This window comes from Furipterus horrens, unplaced genomic scaffold (assembly GCF_987537825.1).
Source record: "Furipterus horrens unplaced genomic scaffold, mFurHor1.1.pri manual_scaffold_12, whole genome shotgun sequence".
Lineage (NCBI taxonomy): Eukaryota > Metazoa > Chordata > Mammalia > Chiroptera > Furipteridae > Furipterus > Furipterus horrens.
Window position 1 is genome coordinate 51,063,542 of NW_028327182.1, and position 23,593 is coordinate 51,087,134.

A 23,593-nucleotide genomic window follows, 5' to 3' on the forward strand; every position below is an offset into this window, starting at 1 on the left:
ATCAGTGCAACCTGGCAACCAAGGAGAGTGGACTGGAATGCACATGTGTGAACAATGACTATACTAGTCAGTGGGAGCAGTAGAAGCCCTTGAGTGAGCATGTGTACTGTGTGGTCATCTCATTCGAAATAACTGAGCAAGTAGAACAACAAATCTGCATCAAAGTTTGCATTAAGCTTGAACATTTCTCCATGGAAACTATTCAGATGATTCAGAGGGCCGCAGCTATGGGCAACTGGTGACAGGCAGCTTCAGCACAACAATGTGCCTGCTCATACATCACGTCTCGTACAGACTTTTTGACAAAACATCAAATCACCGAGGTGACTCAGCCCCACTACAGCCCAGATTTGGTGCCCTGTGACTTCTGGCTTTTCCCAAAACTAAAATCACCTTAGAAAGGGAAGAGATTTCAGATCTTTGATGAGATTCAAGAAAATACAATGGGGCAGCTGCTGGTGACTGGGAGAACTGTGTGAGGTTCCAAGGTGCTTACTTTGAAGGAGACTGAGGCATCATTGCCCTGTGTACAATGTTTCTTGTATCCTGTCTCTTCTTCAATAAATGTTTCCAGTTTTCATAGTACATGGCTGGATACCTTCTAGACAGACCTCCTACAACAAACTATTAACAAGTTTGGAGAAAATGTATTCATTTACTTTTTACTTTATGTGTTTCATTTGTTTTACTCTGTTAAAATAACTAAATAATAATTTTAAAATTAAATTTATTTTTAAAAATAAAAGGGAAGCAAATAATGCCAGAAGAGCAGATGTCATATGACTATCCCGAGGAATTCTGAAATTATCCAAGATACCAGGATTGATTCAAAAAATAAGTTAACACAGGGTGAGCACTCTTAGCACCCCAGGGCATGACTCCATGCCTGTATGTCCAAAGATGTACCTTTGGATAATTTTTGTGTATGAAGACATGCAGAGGTGGTAACAGGTCCATTTAAGCAGAAGTTGCAACCAGAATATTTTTTAAAATGAACATTCATTCAAAGTGACCATGGTAGAGGATTATTGAAAGGTGGGTTTTTTAAAGTAGGTAACTACAATCAGGACAGAAAGTTCTGTTTTTTTAAGTTGCTTCTTCCTGAGAACAAATATTCCATATATAGTCAGGTAGTTCTACAGAGACACCATGCACACTGAAGTCATTGACAGCTTATAAACATCATCAGGTAACTTCAAAGAGTGCACAGCTGATTTTTTTTTTTATTGGAAAAAATAAGGTATATCGAAACTTTTAATCAGTGAATTAAATTGCAAACAAATACGTATGAGCATTAAGCTATCTGGATTTCAAAAATAAAATATAAAACTTAGGCGCATTAGAATCTTTAGTTGCAGATAATCTTGGAATTTAAAAATTCACACTGAGGAGAAAACATCCCCTGATTACTCCTCAGTCAGTACCAGTACACTCAGTGGGGCTATCAAAGCAAAGCGCTCTTCCTTCCATATCTAATTAATACACACACATCATGAAAAATAAAAAAACCATTTCATTGAAAGAGGAGAGGAGATGTGAAAGGGGAATGCAGAGAGAGCTCACCTCACCATTGTCCAGGACAGCCATGGATGAGGTCTGACCACAGGAAATGCCTACCACCCTCTTAATATGTAAACAGTTTGTAACTTTACGAGGAGTTGGTTGATTTGCTGTAGATCCGGATCCTACCTGGCCACAGTTGTTATAGCCCCAAGCAAATACCTACAGAAGAGAAGGGGAAACAAAAGAAATATGGTAAGGGTGAAAATTCTATGTCTGACTACAATAATCATAAAATAAAAATAAATCCACTTGAGAGTATTTACAATGTGCTGAAGGGCTCTATGTTCTTTCTTGCATTAATCTATTTAATCCTCATAGCAATCATGTAAGGTGAGCCTGGGATAGACACTATTATCATCCCCATTTTATGTATGGAAATGGAGACACAGAGAGGTTAAGTGACTTGCTTGAGGTTCTACAGTTCATAAGTAGTAGATGTGAAATTTGAACCCAACACAGTCCAGCTGTGTGCTTAATCACTATAACATATCGCCTCTATAATAATGGCAGATATATATGTTTTTAAATCTGGCATCAATAAGAAATGAATTATATGTTATATAAGCAAAGTGGCTTGGAAAAACTGCATAACTCTTTGGCCATATTCTTTTTTCCTTTGACTGGTTTTTTGTTTGTTTTTTAAGTATATTTTATTGATTATGCTATTAGAGTTGTCCCAGTTTTCCCCCTTTTGCCCCACTCTGCCCAATACTCTCTTCCCTCCACCAAACCCTCCCCCCTTAGTTCATGTCCATGGGTTATGCATATAAGTTCTTTGGCTTCCCCATTTCCTTTACTATTCCTAACATCCCCTTGTCTATTTTGTTCCTACAAATTATGCTTCTTGATCCCTGTCCATTTTCCCCCATTCTTCCCCTTCCCCCTCCCTACTGATAACCCTCCATATGATCTCCATATCTGTGATTCTGTTCCTGTTCTAGTTGTTTGCTTAGTTCGTTTTGTTTTTGTTTTTTTAGATTCAATTATTGATAGTTGTAAGTTTGTTGTCATTTTAATACTCATAGTTTTGATCTTCTCCTTTTTCTTAAGTAAGTACCTTTAACATTTCATATAATAAGGCCTGGTGATGATGAACTCCTTTAGTTTTACCTTGTCTGGGAAGCATTTTATCTGCCCTTCCATTCTAAATGATAGCTTTGCTGAATAGGGTAATCCAGGTTGCAATTTCTTGCTTTTCATTACTTTGAATACTTCTTGCCAGTCCCATCTTGCCTGCAGTTTCTTTTGAGAAATGAACTGAAAGTCCTTCAGGAACTCCTTAGTAGGTGACTCTCTGCTTTTCTCTTGCTACTTTTAAAATTCTCTCTTTATCTTTATCTTTCATCTTTGGCATTTTAATTATAATGTATGTTGGTGTGGTCCTTTTTTGGTCCAACTTGTTTGGGACTCTCTGTGCTTAATGGACTTGTATGTCTATTTCCTTGGCAAAATTAGGAAAGTTTTCTTTCATTATTTTTTCAACTAAGTTTTCAATTTCTTGTTCTTCCTCTTCTCCCTCTGGCACCCCTATGATTCGGGTGTTAGCACTTTTGGAGATGTCTCAGAGTCTTCTTATTCTCTCCTCATTTTTTGAATTCTTGTTTCTTCATTCTGTTTTGGTTGAATGTTTATTTCTTCCTTATGTTCCAAATCGTTGATTTGAACCCCGGCTTCCTTCCCTTCGCTGCTTGTTTTCTGTGGATTTTTCTTTATTTCATTCTTTATTTCTTCATTTCTTCCCTTATGCTTTTGCCCTACTCAGGGAGTCCCTACAGAAATGGCAGCAGGCTGTTAGTCTATTCTCCGTAATATTTTCTCTTGAGTTCTCACTCACTGTCTCTCAGCTCCAAGCAGCTTCCCCTCCTTAATTGCATCTTGCTTATTACTTTTGGCCTATGACCTGACATAACCTAAAAATCATATTTCTAACGGAGAGAGAGACACAACTAAATCTCTAAGCTAGTTAAAATCTAGTAAAAAGATGAAAAATAACCAAAAAAAGTCACTTCAAGGTCATTAGCTCCTGTTCTATCAAACAGGAGTGTGATCAGAGAGAAGAATCAGGAAAATGGAAATGTTCGCAGTAGAGGAAATAACTTCTGCACTAGGAGAACAACGACTGAAAGCAGATTCACAGGCATATCTAGTATAATAATGCAAATATTTAGCTCAATTATCCAAATTAACATATGCTTAAGGTGAAAATTACCAGGAATCTAGATTGTACAAATTAGTAAGTTCTAATTTCAACAATCATTTTCCTAGCACTTCTCAAATATCCCCAGTTCCCTTGTAATGTTGCTGTCTTTTATTTTTTTAAATGGGGATTGTATTTCTACTAACCAAGAAACAGACTAGGAAACATGGAATTCTGGGGCTAGCCTGGCCCTAGCAACATCCCAACCAAGAAACCTTGATCTCCTTGAGCTGCTTTGGTTTCTTCATGCATAATCCATTCTACTTCATAAAAATCACTCTAAGACCATTGAAGAATTTTAAACAGAGAACAATATAATCTGACTTGTTTTAGAAATCATAGGAGATGGAGAATATTGGACAGGTGGACCAATTAAAAAGCTATGGTATAAAAAGAAACCATAGCAATAGTCCAAGGCCGGACCTGAGATTATAGACATGAGGTGGAACAAAATAATATGAGATTAGAAAGCAGAATCAATAGGATGAGTAACCTTTAACATAAACATGAAACTTGTGGGGTGAACAAGTGTTACAGTTCCTATTGGTAGTTATTTTCTATGACATCATTACATTTACTGAAAAACAAAATACACCTTAAAAAATGGGGTCATTTTTTTAAAAAAGTACAAAACACTGTCATATACTCTATTTTGTAGTCTTAGCAAACAGCATGAGTCTCAGCTCCCTGAAGACTAAAGTCTGCTATCATAAAGAGTGGTCCTGATCACATGATATATAGGACATGCTATAAAAAGAATGCATTCCTACAATATTTTTAGCTATGCACACAGGGCTACTACATTCACACTATACCAAGTAGGAGTATGGTTTTTTGTTTTTTTTTTAAAGCAAGGCACTTTCACAATAGTTTAAAGGTAGAAACAACCCAAATATCCATCAATAGAAAAATTAATAAAATGTAGCATATACACACACTGGAATATTATTTAGCCTTTAAAAAGGAAGGATATTCTGACACATGCTACCACATGGATAGACCTTGAAGACATTATGCTAAGTGAAATAAGGCAACCACAAAAAGACAAATGCTGTGTGATTCAACTCATCAATACAGAAGGTGAAGGCCAGAGGCCCTGGTTAGATGAAGTGGAGAATTAATGCTTAATGGGTGCAAAGTTTCATTTTGGCAAGATGAAGAGTTCTGCAGATGAATGGTGGTGATGGTTACACAACAATATGAAAGTACTTAATGGCACTGAACTACACTATTAAAATGGTTAAGATGGCAAATTTTATATTATGTGTATATTACCACAATTTAAAAATAAAGAATAAAAGCAATGCACTTACCTCTCCATCAGCTGCCAGAGCCACTGAATGATGTGAGCCACAAGCTACTTCAACCACTTGCTTGATCAAGAGATTGGTACAGACTTGGATGGGAGCAATGCCTAGGTTGGTTGTCCCATTCCCAAGCTGGTTATATCCATTGTGGCCCCAGGCATAAACAACTCCATCTATACAAGATGGCCACACACAAAGAATCAGCTCCAGGAAGAAATGGTAACCCCTGTACTTTCTTCTCCAAGTTTTGCACAAGTCATTCTCCAACCTTAATTTATTTCACATTGCCCTTCCTCCCTATAAAGTAACCACTCATGAGGGGTTGGGGAAAGAGGGATGGATAAGAAAACAGGATAGACAAGATGCAAAATTGCTAAGGAAAGAACTTGGTACTAACATAGAATATCAGCTCTATAGTCATAAGTCACCTTATGTATACAAAAATTAGACCTTTTAAACACTTTGAATCTTCTCAATAGTTTCTGTGTCAGATACCAAGCAAAAAAGCAGAAGTCACAAGAAAGTTCAATATGTACTAATCTTTACCATCGTTTTACCAAATACCAAGTCTCAGGGAACTGCCAGGGGAATGTGTGTGTGTCACTCACTCACAAAGTACAGAGAAAAGAGGTGTACTACTTGCAAAAGGAAAGAGGTGTATATTTTGTATATACTATATACAAAAATCACAGGAGTTCTCTCATGCTATTGGTGTAAAATCTGGCTGAACTTTTTTTTAAATGACTTTTTTGGATTCTGATAGAGATCAGTTTTCTGTTATGTGTCCTCTCTGTAAGTACCATTATTCCATGCATTTCCTCCCACAACGTGCTGGATATCAAAAGCAAATATCTCAGAGTTAAATATTTTTCTCATGTCTTTCTCACGGTAATGAAACATACTGACTTTTTAAGGACAACCTAGGTCTGGCAACAACAACATCCAAGGGAGACAGAAGAAATTCAAGTGTTATTGTCAGGCTGCTAACTCTGTAACAACAGTTCGCAAGCAATCAGGGGACAGATACTCATACTTAAATAGGTTTCTAATTATCTCCTCTAGAATGACTATAAGCCAACAAAATTAGGATTCTCTTCCAGGTAGTACAAGCCAGATCTAGAGAACATCTGAAGCATGTCTCACAAGAGGTTTTCCCTATTATAGAAATTGTGATAGAAAACATAAATGGGAAATTTTATCCTAAGAAGGATAAGGCTCAAGACTGGAAAAAAAGAGTATAAAACCTAAAAAATAAAAAAAAAATTCACAATATTATGTTAAAGTTATATCAAATGATAGACATGTCCAAAACTATGAGTGTTTTAACTCCTAAAAGATAAAAAAAAAATATGTACATAAACAGGAAGAAATAAATACCTTGTTCTTGGACAGTAAAACTAAAATCATACAGATACTAGTTTTCTGTTTGTAAATTTAAAAATTTAAATAATGGTAGTAACATGCCTCAAGTTACTTTCTGGAGTTAGAAAACTTGATTAAGCAGTTCAATGAAAAGAAAACACAAGAATAAATAGAAAAATCTTTTTAAAAAGCAAGAAGATAGCTAGCTCCATCAGTTACTAAACCTATAAAATGTTTCTAAAACTAAGATTAATACTAGGACACGAACAGACAGACCAACCAATGGAATGGAATTGGAAGTCTAGAAATAAACCAATTGTTTTATATGGAAATTAAAGCTATGTCAGTTGGGGGGAAATGGGACTTTTTTACAAGTTGGATTGATATAATTGGACAGTCATATGGAAAAATTAGATTCATTCTTCATACCATGCACCATAACTTCACAATAAATCATAAATTTAAATATAAAAAAAATAAGACCGAACTTCTGGCCAAGATGGAGGCCTACAAAGACATGCTGTTTCTCCCTCCACAACTAAGAAGGAATACAACTATCTCAAAACTAGAGACAACCAGAAATTCAAGAAAATTGAGGTGCATGGAAGTCCATCAAACAAAAATATAACGAAGAAATACTCATCCACAGGCAGGCGGGGTGCAGCTGGAACAGAGCAGAAGCAGTGAGGCAGCAGCAGCAGCAGCGGTGGAAGACCAGCAGAGAGCACAGTCACATGTTTTAAAAAGTAGGGAGGGACATCGGGGAGTGCTTCCAGCCACAGACGAGACTGCACAGCTACAGTTCCAGTGCCGGGGAAAATAAAGGCTCATTGCTTCTGACTGTGAAAACCAGTGGGGGTGGGGCGGAGGAAGAAACTGCCAGCCTGTCAGCAGAGTCTCCTTGTTTAAAGGACCCCCATTGTCCTAGAACATCCACAGACCCACCCAACTCTCAGAATGACAGGCAGGGCAACAGCTTGAGAGGCTTCAGTCCCATATGGGAAAGCAGGAGAAGAGCCTGGAAAAGGAGTGAGCGCTGATCAAAGGGCACTGTTCCTTCTCAGACCCCTCCCCCACATACAGCACCACAACATGGTGAAATGGGTCACCCAGCACTGACGAATACCTAAGGCTCTGTCCCTTGCAATGTAACAGATGTGACAGTCTGCCTAAGACACAGATGCAAACAAACACAGGAGCCTGTCAAGATGAGGAGACAGAGAAGTATGGCCCCAAAAAATGAAAGGATCAAGGTTCCAGTGGGAGAACTAAGCAACAAGGAGATAGCCAACATAACAGACATAGAATTCAAAATACTGGTGTTAAAGATGCTCACAGACTTGACAGATATGCTTAAGTATGACAAACGCATAAGAGAAGAATTGAAGACTATTCTAAATGAAACAAACAAACAAAAAAAAAAATCCACACAAAACCAGTGATGAAGGGAAGGAAACCAAGGTTCAAATCAATGATTTGGAACATAAGGAAGAAAAAAACGGTCAACCAGTACAGAATGAGGAAACAAGAATTGAAAAAAATGAAGAGAGGTGTAAGAACCTCTGGGACAACTTTAAATGTGCCAACATCCAAATCATAGGGGTGCCAGAAGGAAAAGAGGAAGAGCAAGAAATTGAAAGCTTATGTGAAAAAATAATGATGAAAAACTTCCCAAATTTGGTGAAAGAAATAGACGTATAAGTCCAGGAAACACAGAGAATCCCAAACAAGCTAGATCCAAAAAGGACCACACCAAGAAACGTCATAATTAAAATGCCAAAGGTTCAAGAAAAGAGAGAATCTTAAAAGCAGCAAGAGAAAAGCAGAGTTACCTACAAAGGGGTGCCTATAAGACTATCATCTGATTTCTCAAAAGAAACTTTGCAGGCAAGAAGGGACTGGCAAGTATTCAATGTGATGAAAAGCAAGGACCCACAATAAAGATTACTCTATCCAGCAAAGCTATCATTTAGAAAGGAAGGGTAAATAAAGTGCTTCCCAGACAAGATAAAGCTAAAGGAGTTCATCAGCACCAAGCCATTATTACATGAAATGTTAAAGTGACTTATTTTAAAAAAAGATCAAAACTGTGAACATTAAAATGACAAACTCACAACTATCAACAACTGAATCTAATAAAAGCAAAATCCAACTAAGCAAACCAGAACAGGAATGGAATCATAGGTATGGGGACCATTTGGATGGTTATCAACTGGAAGGGGAAGGGAGAGAAATGGGGAAATGGTGCAGGGATTAAGAAGCATAATTGGTTGGTACAGAATAGATAGGGGGAAGTTAAGAATAATACAGGAAAGGGTAAAGTCAAAAAACTTATAAGCACGACCCATGGACATGAACTAAGGAGGGGTGGGATTGCTGGAGGAAAGCGGGGTATTGGGCAGAGAGGAGCAAAGGGAAAAAAATTTTGACTACTGGAACAACATAATCAATAAAATATACTTAAAAAAAAAAAGATCATACAAGAACTAGAAGGAAAAAATTAGTATGTTCCTCCATAATCTGGGAGTAAGGAAAACGTTCCTGTAACACAAAATCCAGAAGCCTTAAAAAAGAGTGATAAACCTAGTTATATTTTTGAAAAAACTCTACATGGAAATAAACTCCATGAGCAAAGAAAAAAATTAATATTGGGAAAAAATATTTGTAGTTTGTATTACTACGAGATAATCTCCAATATAAAAAGAGCTTCTAAGAAAACAATCAAGAATCCTATAGAAAAATGAACTGACGTTCACAATAAAAGAAATGTAAATGGGTCTTAACTATGTATATGAAAACATGCTCAAACTCACTCAGAAGCAGAAAAATGCAAATAACAGAAGACTTGATTCCCACTAACCAAGTCTGATCTACCTACTATCATTGCTGAATGCCCACTACAACAGTAACAGAACCAATGCAGAAATCCTGATAAAGGACGACCTGTCAAGAGACCATCTAAGTATATGGTAGCAAGATGATTCCAAATGGACCCATTTCATCTTAGAATGAGCAGCCATGCATATTAACAGTAATCAACATCTAACCCAGATATGGGTTTCCTGTGCACAGGGCCTCAGCCACTACCACTATCTGAGGGCTTACAGAGAATTTAGTCCACTGCATAGTATTCCACAAAACATCTCATCAGACCAAGGGAGTTACTTTATAGCAAAAGAGGTGCAACATTGCTCCCTGGTCCTATCATATATTACAGCATCCAAAAGCTGCCTGCTGGAAAGAGTGATAACAAGCTGGCTTGGGGTCCAGGTGACACTTGCCTACTAGTGACAGTAAACAGAAATGTGCACCAACCATAGCCAAAAGACAGCATGGTAAGGGACTCATACTCCGTAAGAGATGAGAGTCTGGGTCACACAATCAGGTAAGTCACCCAAACCACGTAGTAGCCAAATGTGAAGGTAATCTAGAAAGTTTCTAGAGGAAAGAGGAGATGAGTATCAGGAGACAGCTGCAGTGCAGAGGTTGTAATATACCCCACTAAAGATCTTTTTATAAATTTTCCCTAGGAAAAGAGGCCCACCAGAATCCTGGAGGAGTTATGCCCAAAACATACAGGAAGATGTGGATCTAAGCAGTGCATGACAGAGACCTAGTCAACGCTGTGCTGTGTCACCCAGATGCCCCCCAGGATAAAGGACTTACTCCCGAGATGTTGACAGTGCTACTATAAGTCCTCTCCAGATTTGCCCTGGGCAATTACTTTCTCCTTATTACATTATTTTACTCTGTAAAACAGTATACATACATCTTTCTTCCCCTTTTACTTGATAATGCATAGGAAAAGTTAACTCCTTCATGAGAGGGCTCATAGTTCCAATTTCTGAGAAAGTTTTCAAAGCAGCCCAATCCAGCTGGATGCCAGCATCCAATTGCCACACTGCCTCTCTAAAAGCTGAAGGATGAAACTTCAGGATCACTTGAAAATTAAAGATGAGCAAAATTACCCAAGGATATGACAGTGAAATAATACGAGGCTAGAAGGGAGAGTGGAGAGTAGGGAAGGGAAAGATTAGAGGGAGGCAAAGCAGCATTCTATGAATCTCTGACCTTCAAGGAAACTCAGTGTAGCCATCACAAACTGGACACTGACTTGGATAAGTGACCAGAAAAAATTAATTTTATAAGTAATCTAATTCAATATTGTTTCAGAAGACAAAAAGAAATCCACAGGCCTTAGGTGTGTATGTGAAATAATAATACCAAATGAATATTGATCTTCAGAGCTGTCACCAGGTAAGACTAGATATTCAATTTAACAACAAAGCATTTATCAAAATATTCATAAAACGCCCTTTAGAAATACCACATAGGCAAATAAACAATGGAGAACTGAACACATGTTTTTATCTTCACTCACTCCCAAAATCCTACTGAAATGTTAATAAGGGATGGGGTTGGGGAAGGTATAAAGGTGCAAGGACAAGAAAAATAAAGAAGAAAATACAACAGGAGTAATGACAACAAAATTTGGGGAGCTGGAAAGTAAATAGATGTGGTAAGTAACACAGCAGACCAGAGAAGGTGACACTGCATCAGCAGAAGAGGCAGCCAGTTCCAGCCCTGGAATTTCACAAAGGCCCAGAGACCACAGGAGAGATACAAGGGCAGGGTACAACTGAAAACAGAAGTAGTAAGACCCCAAGTCCTCCTCCTCCTCCTAGAGGGTCAGGCAATTCTCTCTCTCCAATCCTGGAAAAATACAAGAGACTTACAGCATTTACTTGCTGTGAGTTTCTTATAATAACAGCACTTCAGCCCATCTTTTACCTTTGCCCAAACCTGCTTCCCTCCCTTCCCCATGTAACACAACAAAGAAAATAAGACTGAGGGTTCTGGGGAAAAGATACATAGAAACTCTGAAGGCAGCAAGGAGGCACTGTAGCGAGAGAAGAACTGGAAATCCCCATACTAAATACTGAGATCCCTGCCCTTCCTTAGGGCAGCACCAAGAAATTTGGCAGAAACAAAATAAAATAAAATAAAACAAAAATATATTCCAGGTCAGGAACTGGAGGATGCCACCCTACAGAAATTCATACACTGACATCGGGAGCATCCTAAATGAACAGTTATTATCTCTCTAAAGTGAAGCTCAGTATTTGGCAAGTCCCACCCATGAACATAGAACTCCCAATATGTATATTAGCGCCTGGCTGTTACCTGTAAACAGGTAGCCAAGGATCAAACTTTTAAAGAACCCTCTAACTTAAAAGTCAGAGAACAAAACAAAGTGAAAGAAGAAACAAAACAAAGGCAGGTAAAAAGGCAAGCAAGCAAGAAACTGAAGAGCAGAAAATAATTTTAAAATAATCTATAATTACTACAGCCTCAAAGAAAAGATATTGAATACCATGAAACAAGAACAGGAGGTTCTAAAAAAGAACAGTTAGAGAACAAGAAAGAGAAGTTGGAAATGTAACAGCAGAAATGTTAAAATTTGACCATAAGGGTTGTAAGATACGTTAAAGAAATTTTCCCAAAAGTAGATTTTGAATCTCTAATGTCTTTCTAAGAAAAATTCCAGAAAAAGAGAGAACAGAGAAAACAAAGAAGGGAAACTGTCCATGAAATATTACAAGAAATTTTTCTAGAAATGAAGTTTTTCCAGATTGAAGGACCAATAGAACGACTAATACAATAAATTAAAAATTATCAGAGTACATAATCATGGTTATTTCAGAACATTCAGATTAAAGAAAAGATCCTTAAAGCTTCAAAAAATGAAAAAAGTTCTATGCAAAATAGCAAAAGGCAGAATGGCACCAGATTTTTAAGAGCAAACCTTAAACCTTGAAAAGGTGCAATGATTTCAAAATTCTGAGGAAACATAATTTCCAATTAGGAATTCTAAGCCCCACCAAACCATGGATCAACTGCAAGGGTAAAATAAAGACATTTTCAGACAAGGTCTCAAATATTTCTCTCATACCCCTTTCCTTAGGAAGCTTTTAGAGAATGTGTTTCACCCAAATGAGGGTATAATCCAAGGAGGATTATAAGACACAAAGAATAGGAGACTCAGAGAGGACAAAGGTGAAGGGACTTCCAAGGATAATGGTGAAATGAAGTTCTAGGCTGACAGCTGTGCAGTAGGCCAAGAGTGACAGCCAGGTTGCAGAGGACACAGAGGCTCCAGAGATGACCTGACATGATCAGATGTACTTTGAAGCACTACTGCTCTGTAGAAGAAAAGTTCAGGCATATGGTAATGATAAATGTATAGAAAAGTAAGTAAGTGAACCCCAGGAAAATAGTTATATAAGAAAGGAGGTGAGCTCACTTCTAGAGTTCTAATAATATAAACACTGAACACTGACTTCACCAAAATGGTGATATTGTAATGAAAAGTGGAGGGAAACTAGGGAAAGAGTTAAATTCTATCTGCCATTAAAAAAAGTCAAAGGATAATATATAAAATTAAAAATTTAGAAATAGCACTATCGTCGTTGGCAGCCGTCCGTCTCGAGAGACGATGGTGTAGCTTCTTAAGAGTCTATCTGCACCACCGAGAATGGCTGTGCAGTCCGACTCGGGAGTGACACGGTATCTGTCTCCTCCCGTGTTGAATCGACATCTTGCGATGACGCTGGAGTGTCCTCTCCAGTGAAGCTGAAGCTACAGAGCCTGGGCAGGGTGATATGGAGGGTCTGCTGTTGCCCATGCAGCAGACCCCCCCTCTCTTCGCAGCTGAAGGGTCCAAGGGAAAGACGGAGTCAATACAGCTTGGCTTCAGGTGCGCCGCAGGAGTTGCCGGTGTTGACTACAACGTCAAACCGCCTTAGGGACTCCGGCTCCGGATTTTCTGTCGGGGTTTACTCCCTTAGCCTTTCCCCTGAAGAGGTATGCCGCAAGGCAGCGGAGGTTTTTTGGAGTCAGAGTTTTCCTTCTCTGAAATAGCACTATAAGTGTATTAAAAAAAAAATATATATGAGATTAAATATCAGAAGAAACATCTGAAAGAATTAAAAGTGGCTCCTTCCAAAGAGCAGTTTCTAAGAGTGAAGAGGGGTAAGACAGAAGCCCTTCTGCTTCTTAGTAAAAGTCATAAACTATTTGATGATTTAAAGTGTTAAGTTGTTTTAAAACAGTATGATTGTAAAACACGCAATACGCACAAATATATGTATTTACATACATATGATATACAATGCACAGCATTTTTAATGTATATTGTGTACAATGTATTATAACAATGAAAATTGAATTAAAAGTAAAATGAGGCCAACTGTTAGCCCCATGCCAGTGCGCAGAAAAGCCTGCAACTGGCCCACCCCAGTGTGCAACTGGTCAACCTACCCCTGGCCTGCATGAGGGAGTGCACTCACACCTGGCTGAGGACAAAGGAGGATGAAGTGAACTAGAGGCACTTCATTAAAAGTTTTGGGTGCTGGCTCTGGAAAAAGGGCTGGGAGAGCAGCAATCTAGATCCCAATACAGAATCATCCCCAGTGCTAAGGGAGAAATCTTGTAAGCAGACGACTCCCCTCCAAGTGGCATCAGTGGGAGGCAGCAGCTTAACAAATGTATACAGGAAGGTCACACCACAAAGGCAGAAAATAAAAGCAGGTCAATCTAAGAACAAAACAACAAGAAGAACCACCCAAAATGGGGAGAAGGAGAAATAACATCCCAACAAAAGGAAAGGAGGAATTCCCAGAAGGGAGGATAGATGAAATAGAGGCAAGCAAACTATCAGACATGGAATTCAAAACAATGGTAATGAGAAACCTCAATGAACTCAACAAACTCAGAAAACTACAACGAACTCCAGGGGAACTACAAAGAACTCCAGGGAAGCTACAAGGAACTTACTGAGAACTACACCAGCATAAAAATGGACATAGAAACTATCAATAAGAACAAGGAAGAAATGAAGAATACAATTTCTGAACTGAAGAACACAGTAGAATCGATCAAAAGCAGGCTAAATGAAGCAGAGGACCAGATCAGTGAGCTAGAGGACAACATAGAAAAAAATTCCCAGACACTGCAACAAGATGAAAAAAGGCTGAAAAGGAATAAAGAGGGTTTAAGAGAGCTTCAGGACAATTTGAAATGCAACAATATCCATATCATAGGGATACCAGAAGGAAAAGAAGAGAAGCAAGGGATAGAAAACCTGATTAAAAAAGTAATGACAGAAAACTTCCCAAACATGAGGAGAGAAAGTCTCACAAGTACAGGAAGCACAGAGGGTCCCAATGAAGATAAACCCAAGGAGGCCCACTTCAAGGCACGTCATAATTAAAACGGCAACATCCAAAGACAAAGAGAGAATCCTAAAGGCAGCAAGAGAAAAACAGCAAATAACATTCAAGGAAACTCCGATAAGGCTATCAGCTTATTTCTCAACAGAAACATTACAAGCCACAATGGAATGGTAAAAAATATTTCAAGTGATGAAAAACAAAGGCTTACAACCAAGACTATTCTGTCCAGCAAGCCTCTCTTTCAAAATGGAAGGTGAAATAAGGAGTTTCCCAGACAAAGGAAGACTAAAAGAATACATCTCCACCAAACCAGCATTGCAAGACATGATAAAGCGAATGCTTTAAGAAAAAGAAGAGAAAGAGGGAGAGGAAAAGAGATACAAAGGGAAATGAATAAATACCGGTCAATAATAACCTTAAATGTAAATGGATTCAATGCTCCAATCAAAAGACACAGGGTAGCAGAATGGATATGAAAACATGACCCACATATATGCTCTCTAGAAGAGACAAACCTCAAAACAAAAGATATACACAGATGAAAGAGAAGGAATGGAAAAAAGTATTCTAAGCAAATGGACACCAAAAAGAAGCTGGGGTAGCAATATTTAGATTTCACAGCAAAGGCCATAAAAAAAAAGAGTTCATAATACTTAAGGGAACAATCCATCAAGAAGGTATAACCCTGGTAAACATATATGCACCCAACACAGAAGCACCCAAATATATAAGGAATATCTTGAAAGACTACAAGAAAAATATCAACAGCAACACTCATAGTAGGGGACTTTAACACCCATTGTCAACAATAGATAGATCTTCAAAGCAAAGAAACACCAAGGATACTGACACATTGAACAATACTCTAGATCAAATGGACTTAGTTGATACATATAGAACTTCTCACCCCAAAGAAGCAAAATATATTTTTTTCAAGTGCACATGGAACATTTTCAAAGATAGCCCACATGGTAGGACACAAAACAAGCCTCAACAGATTCAAGAAAACTGAAATTATATCAAGTACCTTCTCAGATCACAATGCCTTGATACTGGAAATCAACCTCAAGAAAAAAACTCAAAGACATTCAAACTCATGGAGAATGAATAACATGCTATTAAATAATGAATGGGTTAACAATGAGATCAAGGAGGAAATCAAGAAGTTTCTGGAAACAAATGATAATGATCACACAGCAGCCCAAAACCTATGGGACACAGTGAAGACCGTCCTGAGGGGGAAGTTCATAGCAATACAGGCCTACCTAAAAAGGACAGAAGAATCCCAAATAAAAAATCTAACCCTACAGCTACAAGAATTAGAACAACAACAAAGCCCAGAGCAAGTAGAAGGAAGGAAATCATCAAGATCAGAGCAGAATTAAATGACAAAGAGACTATAAACAACCCAAAAGATCAATAAAACAGGGAGCTGGTTCTTTGAAAAATAAACAAAATCAACAAGCCTTCAGCCAGTCTCATCAAGAAAAAAAGAGGACCCAAATAAACGAAATCAGAAACGAAAGAGGAGAAACCACAACTTATATCACAGAAATACAAAGGATTGTAAGAAATTACTACAAACTTAACTGTATGCCAAGAAACTTGAAAACTTAGATGACATTAACAAATTTCTAGAAACATATAATCTCCCAGAACTGAATTAAGAAGAAGCAGAAAGCCTGAATAGACCAATAACAAAGAGTAAAATTGAAGCAGTAATCAAAAAACTCCCAGCACACAAAGCCCTGGACCGGATAGCTTCACAGGTGAACTTTACAAAATATTTAGGGAAGAACTACCGCCAACCCTTCTCAAACTATTCCAAAAACCTAAGGAGAGGGAAGACTCCTAAACTCTTTCTATGAAGCCAGTATTACTCTAATTCCAAAACCAGGTCAAAACACAACAAAGAAAGAAAACTACAGGCCGATATCACTGATGAACATAGATGCTAAAAACCTCAACAAAATATTGGCAAACCAGATCCAGCAACATATTAAAAAGATCATACACCACAATCAGGTGGGATTCGTCTCAGGGATGCAAAGATGGTTTAATATTTGCAAATCAATAAATGTAATACACCACCTAAACAAAATGAAAGATAAAAATGACGTGATCATATCAATAGATGCAGAAAAATCATTCGGTAAAGTACAACATCCATTTATAATAAAAACACTCAGCAAAATGGGAATAGAGGGAGCATACCTCAACATAATAAAGGCAATATAAGAGAAACCTGAAGCCCACATCATACTCGATGGACAAAAACTTAAAGCATTCCCCCTGAGATCAGGAACAACAGAAGAATGTCCACTCTCTCCACTCCTATTCAACGTAGTCTTGGACGTCCTAGCCACAGCAATCATACAAGAAAAAGAAATAAAAGGCATCCAAGTAGGAAAAGAGGAAGTAAAACTGTCATTATTTGCAGATGACATGATAGTGTACATAGAAAACCCTATAAACCCCACCATAAAACTACTTACCTAACAAGTGAATTTGTCAAAATAGCAGGGTACAAAGTCAATATTCAGAAATCAAAGGCATTTCTGTACACCAACAATAAAATATCAGAGATAGAAACTAGAAAAAAAATCCCATTTACTATAGCAACAAGAAAAATAAAGTACCTAGGATAAACTTAACCAAAGAGATAAAAGACCTGTACTCAGAAAACTACATAACACTGAATAAAGAAATTAAGATACAAAAAATGGAATCATATACTGTGTTCATGCATGGGAAGAATCAACACCATTAAAATGTCCACACTACCCAAAGCGATTTATAGATTCAATGCAATCCCTATTAAAATACCAGTGACATAGTCCACAGACCTAGAACAAACATGATACTTCAAAAATTTATATGGAACCAAAACAGACCCCAAATAGCCACAGCAATCTTGAGACAGAAGAACACTGTAGAAGGATTCACAGTACCTGAAATCAAACTATACTACAAAGCCATTGTAATCAAAACAGTCTAGTACTGGCATAAGAACAGACATATAGATCAATGTAACAGAATAGAGAGCCCACAAATAAACCCAGGTCTATACGATGGACCCAGGTCAACAAACGGAGAAGGAACATAAAATGAAATGAGAAGAGCCTCTTCAACAAATGGTGCTGGGAGAACTGGAAGGGGACATGCAAAAAAGTGAAACTAGACCACCAACTTACACCACACACCAGAATAAGCTCAAGATGGATCAAAGATAAATGTAAGTCATGACACCATAAAAGTCCTAGAGGAAAACATAGGCAGGAAAATTTCAGATATCCCATGTAGCAATATTTTCACCAATATATGTCCTAAGGCAAGGGAAATAAAGGAAACAATAAACAAATGGGACTACATCAAGCTAAAGAGTTTGTGCTCGGCAAAAGAAAACATCAGCAAGATGAAAAGGAAACCAACCATATGGGAAAACATATTTGCCAATGAAACCTCAGACAAGGGATTAATCTCCGAAATATATAAAGAATATATATGTCTCAACCCCCTGGCTGGTTTGGCTCAGTGGATTGAGCGTTGGCCTGCGAGCTAAGTGTCGCTGGTTCGATCTTCCAGTCAGGGCACATCAGAGAAGGAAAACTCTGACTCCAAAAAACCTCCGCTGCCTTGCGGCATACCTCTTCAGGGGAAAGGCTAAGGGAGTAAACCCCGACAGAAAATCCGGAGCCGGAGTCCCTAAGGCGGTTTGACGTTGTAGTCAACACCGGCAACTCCTGCAGCGCACATGAAACCAAGCTGTATTGACTCCGTCTTTCCCTTGGACCCTTCAGCTGCGAAGAGAGGGGGGGTCTGCTGCATGGGCAACAGCAGACCCTCCATATCACCCTGCCCAGGCTCTGTAGCTTCAGCTTCACTGGAGAGGACACTCCAGCGTCATCGCAAGATGTCGATTCAACACGGGAGGAGACAGATACCGTGTCACTCCCGAGTCGGACTGCACAACCATTCTCGGCGGTGCAGATAGACTCTTAAGAAGCTACACTATCGTCTCTCGAGATGGATGGCTGCCGACGACGACGATATATGTCTCAACACCAAGAAGACAGACAATCCAATTAAAAATGGGCAAAGGACCTGAACAAACACTTCTCCAAAGAGGACATACAGAGGGTCCATAGACATATGAAAGGATGCCCAGCATCACTAGCCATCAGAGAGATGCAAATTAAAACCACAATGAGATACCACTTTACACCAGTCATAATGGCCATCATCAAAAAATCAACAAACAACAAGTGCTGGTGAGGATGTGGAGAAAAGGGAACCCTAGTGCACTGTTGGTGGGAATGTAGACTGGTGCAGCCACTATGGAAAACAGTATGGAATTTCCTCAAAAAACTAAAAATGAAACTGCCTTTTGAACCAGTGATTCCCCAGCTAGGATTATACCCAAAGAATCCTGAAACCCCAATTCAAAAGAACTTATGCACCCCTATGTTCATAGCAGTGTTATTTACAATAGCCAAGTGCTTAAAACAACCTAAGTGCCCATTTGTCGATGAGTGGATAAAAAAATCATGGTACATTTACACAATGGAAAACTATGCAGCAGAAAGAAAAAAGGAACTCCTGCCATTTGCGATAACATGGGTGGAACTAGAGAGAATTATGCTTAGCGAAATAAGCCAGGCAGCAAAAGACAAATACTATATGATATCACCTAATACAGGAAACTAATGAACAACACAAACAAACGCGCAAAACTGAACCAGGGTCATGTAAACAAGGAATAGACTAATAGTTACCGGGGGGGGGGGGGGGCGGGGGGGGGGAGTAAGCAGGAGAAGGGTTTAGTAAAGGAACTAGAATAAATAACCCATGGACATGTACAACGAGGTGGGGATTGACTGTGGGAGAAGGGGTGGTCTGGGTTGGGGGAGAAATGGGGAAAAAGTGGGACAACTGTAATAGAAAAACAATAAAAAATCAAAAGTTAAAAAAAAAAAAAAAAGAATATTTCCAGATCAGGAGAGAGATCTTTTCATGCAAAGATTCATTAACTACAAAAATTCCAAAGTGATTAAGAATAAGTTAAAACAACATGGTTTGATAAGTTTTATAGAAATGAAAAACATTTTCACAAAAGAGAAAAATAATTCAGAGTAATATTGTTAAGACAGTAGACATACATACCTACTTTGTAATGGCAATCTGATTTATATTTTGTACTTATATAGTACTTATCAATGGAATAAATATTTACTATGCAAAATAAAGCAGACTACAGTGAAGTGAATTAGATATCAAATTTATTAAAAAAAAGAAGAAAAACATTCCCACAAGAAAATCAGATATTTATATTATTATATTTATTGTTTATTTATATTTATATCTCAATTATAACAGTCAAGATTGTTAAAACTACATGATCAGGATGCTGAAAAGAATCCCAAAAGATGTTATAATTTCCTAAGGTCACAACTTGGAAGAAAACCAAAAACTTGAATGTATATGTTTTAGTACGTTTGCTCTAAAAAAAAAAAACTGCCATGGGAATTTACAGTAAGAAATCAATGACTGGTTAAAAGTGATACATGTTCAGAAAAAATTAAATAATTAGGTCACAATGCATGACAGGCTGAACCAGTAAGCAAAGTTGTAACTGCTTGAGAGAGCAAGTGTGATTCTAGAAGGCATGATTACATAACACAGAAGTGAGAAAATCACCTCATTATGCTCAGCACCAGATATACTCTTACTAGCCAATCATGCTCAGATCTGGATCTCACAGCTTGAGAAAGATGCAGACAAGCTGGAGTGATATGAGTTAAAAGTAATTAAAAAGCTCAATACTCAGAACCTACCGCAGCATCCAAGGAAGCTCATAGTCTGGAGACAGAAAGGCAGGGAAGCAAACTGCCTTTCTGTCTCCCAACAAAAAAGAATCACCCAACAAAAAGCTGAGGACCTCTGCTAGAGAAACATTGAGAGAAAGAGAGAGCTAATGTGCCTAAAACATAAAAGGAAGGACTTAGGTTATAAATAACAGATTTTCAGAGTTCTGGAGATAAATTGATCTTTAGTGATCTTGGGGAGGCAGAGAGGAAAAGGGGAGGAATCTATCCCACATTTTTCCCATATGGCACGCATGGGAATGCCAGGGAATAAACTAGAGTTCTTGAATTTAAAGTTCAAGAACTACACAAAAAAAGGAAAACCAGTTTTATCTGTGTTTATAAAAATGCACCAAGTAGAACCTTAAATTTGTCTTTTTTACCAAAAATCCAGTGAAAAATTAGGATGGAAGGACCACTTCATTTGCTATATCTAATCCTCCACAACTTTACATAAGTAACCTAAAACCTCAGAAGCTTGCTTAATTTGCAAGTCAATGTATGGCTGTTTCAGAGTTAACAAGTGTTTAACTTTTACCACTCAAATATTAATGAACAAACCATTATAAATTAATTATTTGATCCAGCCCCACCTTCCCTTAGCTTCAAATTAACTGCTTGAGCCCTGACCAGTGTGTGCTAAACAAAAGGTTGTCAGTTGGATTCCTGTTCAGGGCATATGCCTGAGTTGTGGGTTCAGTTCCGAGTCAGAGCATGGACAAGAGACAAACTGTCACTGTTTCTCTCTCATATCGAAATTTTTCTCTGTCTCTTTCTCCATCCCTTCCTCTCTCTCTAAAAATAAATAAAATCTTTAAAAAAAAATTTAACTGCTTGATTTTCCACAAACTGAGAAGCTGGGCTTATTTCCTCTTTACCTTCAGTGCTGAGAAGAACATGTGGTCCACTGCCATAACTAAGGCTTTTAATCTTCTTTCCACATAAGGCTTCCAGCTTTTTGGGTATAAGTATACTCTGGTTATCTCCAGTTCCTAGACAGTTACTAAAGTTCAGTCCAAATACAAAGACCTGAAAAACAAACAGTTGTCTGAGTTGTTTGGACTACAGTTACGTAAAGGCTCCCTTCTTCACTTTGAAAATAAATACACTCAAGTTCAGTTTTACAGCTCAGTAGGTAGAAAGAGACTAAAAAGTTGTTAAGAAAAAGTCAATCTCTGCCGACATTACATCATAAGTTTTAGAATATTCAGCTATACTAGGAAACTCAAAGAGTAGTAGAAATGGAGTGATATTAAATCAAGAAATTGATAGAAAAGACAAATTATATCAAACACAGTGTTTTTAGATTCTCCACCTTTTCTCGATTTTCAAACTGAAACCTCAATCCCAAAATAAGCCCTAAAATTAAACTCTGGATTTTGAGAGATTCTTACCTCATCATTGTTAGTAACATACAGTGCTTCATTGGCTGAGGTGCCAAAGACACATGCCTTCCGAATAGATGCAATTTCTTGAGGTGAGAGCAGAGTGAAGATTGGCCATTTTCCTACATCCACCATGACTCTGGCTTCAAGTAATTCCTATAAATATGCTGACATCTCTGCTGTAACAAACAAAGAGGATTCCAAGAAAAAAATTAAATAAGCACTAAAGTAAATGACACTATTAATAAAAGAAAACAAAAGCTAATTCCAGAATAAACTATCCATCTTTAGTTAAACAGATTGCTCACTTTCCCCAGCAACGTTGTATAATCCTTCCTCCACCTTCAGACCTAGGCTTTTGCCTGTAATGGGAGGGAAACTTGTTTTCTTGCACACTTATAAGTCAGTGCTAATCTGTTACATACATACTTATACGCAAGCAGAGAGCAGATAATGGAGGAAAGACAAGTGAATGGAATGAAACCAGGGTCTCTCATCAGAAGGGTGAGAGTGTGTGCATGTTATAAAAATCAAAATCATTACATACCCACTTTCACATTACCACCACCAGAATGCACTGAAAGACTCCTCACCCCTGTTGAATATCACTTCCACAGCGATCCACTGTTTAACAATGGGAATGGGACACCCCTCAAATAGTTTAGAGTGAAGATATTAAAAGGCATTAGCCAAGGACTTACTGGATGAAATAAAGTATTATATCCTGGTCCTAACTTATATGGCCACATTTTCTACATAAATACAGACCATACTTCATTTAACATTGAGAAGTTATTTGAGTAAGACAATTCACCTTAATTTTCATGTTAGAGCTGATGACTATAGCCTTTATGCAAGTAGCAATTACCTATTTTTCACTCCATAAGACGCACTCACCCCCCCCCCCAAAGTGGGGGGAAATGTCTGTGTGTCTTATGGAGCGAATACTGCATCACAGACCATGATGTGGATTACCTGACCTGTCAGTGGTGGTGACAGCTGTTAGAAGAGGAAGCAGTGGACCCACATAAGACCCCTGGGGATGCTTAAATGTCCCACTTTACTACAGAATCTCAGGGCATCTGGTCAGTATAAAGATAGCAAAGAAAGTGATATCAGTGATTGTGAGCAACTGAGCTTCATAAATTCTGACACTAGCAATGATGAGTTCTTGGGGTTCCCAGAAAACTAGAAGAGTACTTGAACCTTAAAGTCTCTCCTCATTTGTTAATGACAGTGATGATGGTTCTTAATACTGCTGTTGACTGCTGCTCACTTTATATGGTTGAAATATTATTCTGTTATATTTTGTTAAATATTTTAGCACAGCATTTGGTTCAGAATTTTTTTTTTTTCTTGTTTTCCTCCTCTAAACCTAAGTGTGTCTTATGGTCTGGTGCATCTTATAGTGCAAAAAACACAGTAGCTTAAATAGTACCCAATAAAAAGGTAGAGAGATGTATAAATTCCCTGAAAACTCTAAACTTGATCTGTTTAAGGAGTTTTACACAAAGAATCCTGGTCACGGCTTCAGTTCTTCCAGGGTTAAAAAGTATTTCCAGAAATTACAGGGGTAGCACAAGCACAAAACTCTATCATGCCAAGTGAATTTCCTTTCTGGCTCTCACCTCTGGAAACTTAAATAGAATCAAACAGTTGATAAATACAACCACAGTTCCCT

General features: G+C 38.0%; 1 protein-coding gene across 5 annotated transcripts in view; it reads right to left on the bottom strand.

The window, feature by feature from the left end:
- RCBTB1 (RCC1 and BTB domain containing protein 1) overlaps window positions 1-23,593 on the bottom strand; it is an 82,292-nt gene that overhangs the window by 42,391 nt on the left and 16,308 nt on the right. For 3 of the 5 annotated variants that reach the window (XM_090258805.1, XM_090258803.1, XM_090258806.1), the window contains exons 2-5: window positions 21,922-22,091; window positions 21,406-21,556; window positions 5,074-5,240; window positions 1,564-1,722 (exon numbers count right to left, since the gene is read on the bottom strand). In XM_090258805.1, the coding sequence (XP_090114931.1) occupies window positions 1,564-1,722; window positions 5,074-5,240; window positions 21,406-21,556; window positions 21,922-22,047 (603 nt within the window). In that variant the 5' untranslated portion in view covers window positions 22,048-22,091. Of the gene's footprint in view, window positions 1-1,563; window positions 1,723-5,073; window positions 5,241-21,405; window positions 21,557-21,921; window positions 22,092-23,593 lie in introns of those variants that run through there. The other 2 variants (XM_090258804.1, XM_090258808.1) reach the window with 2 other exon arrangements.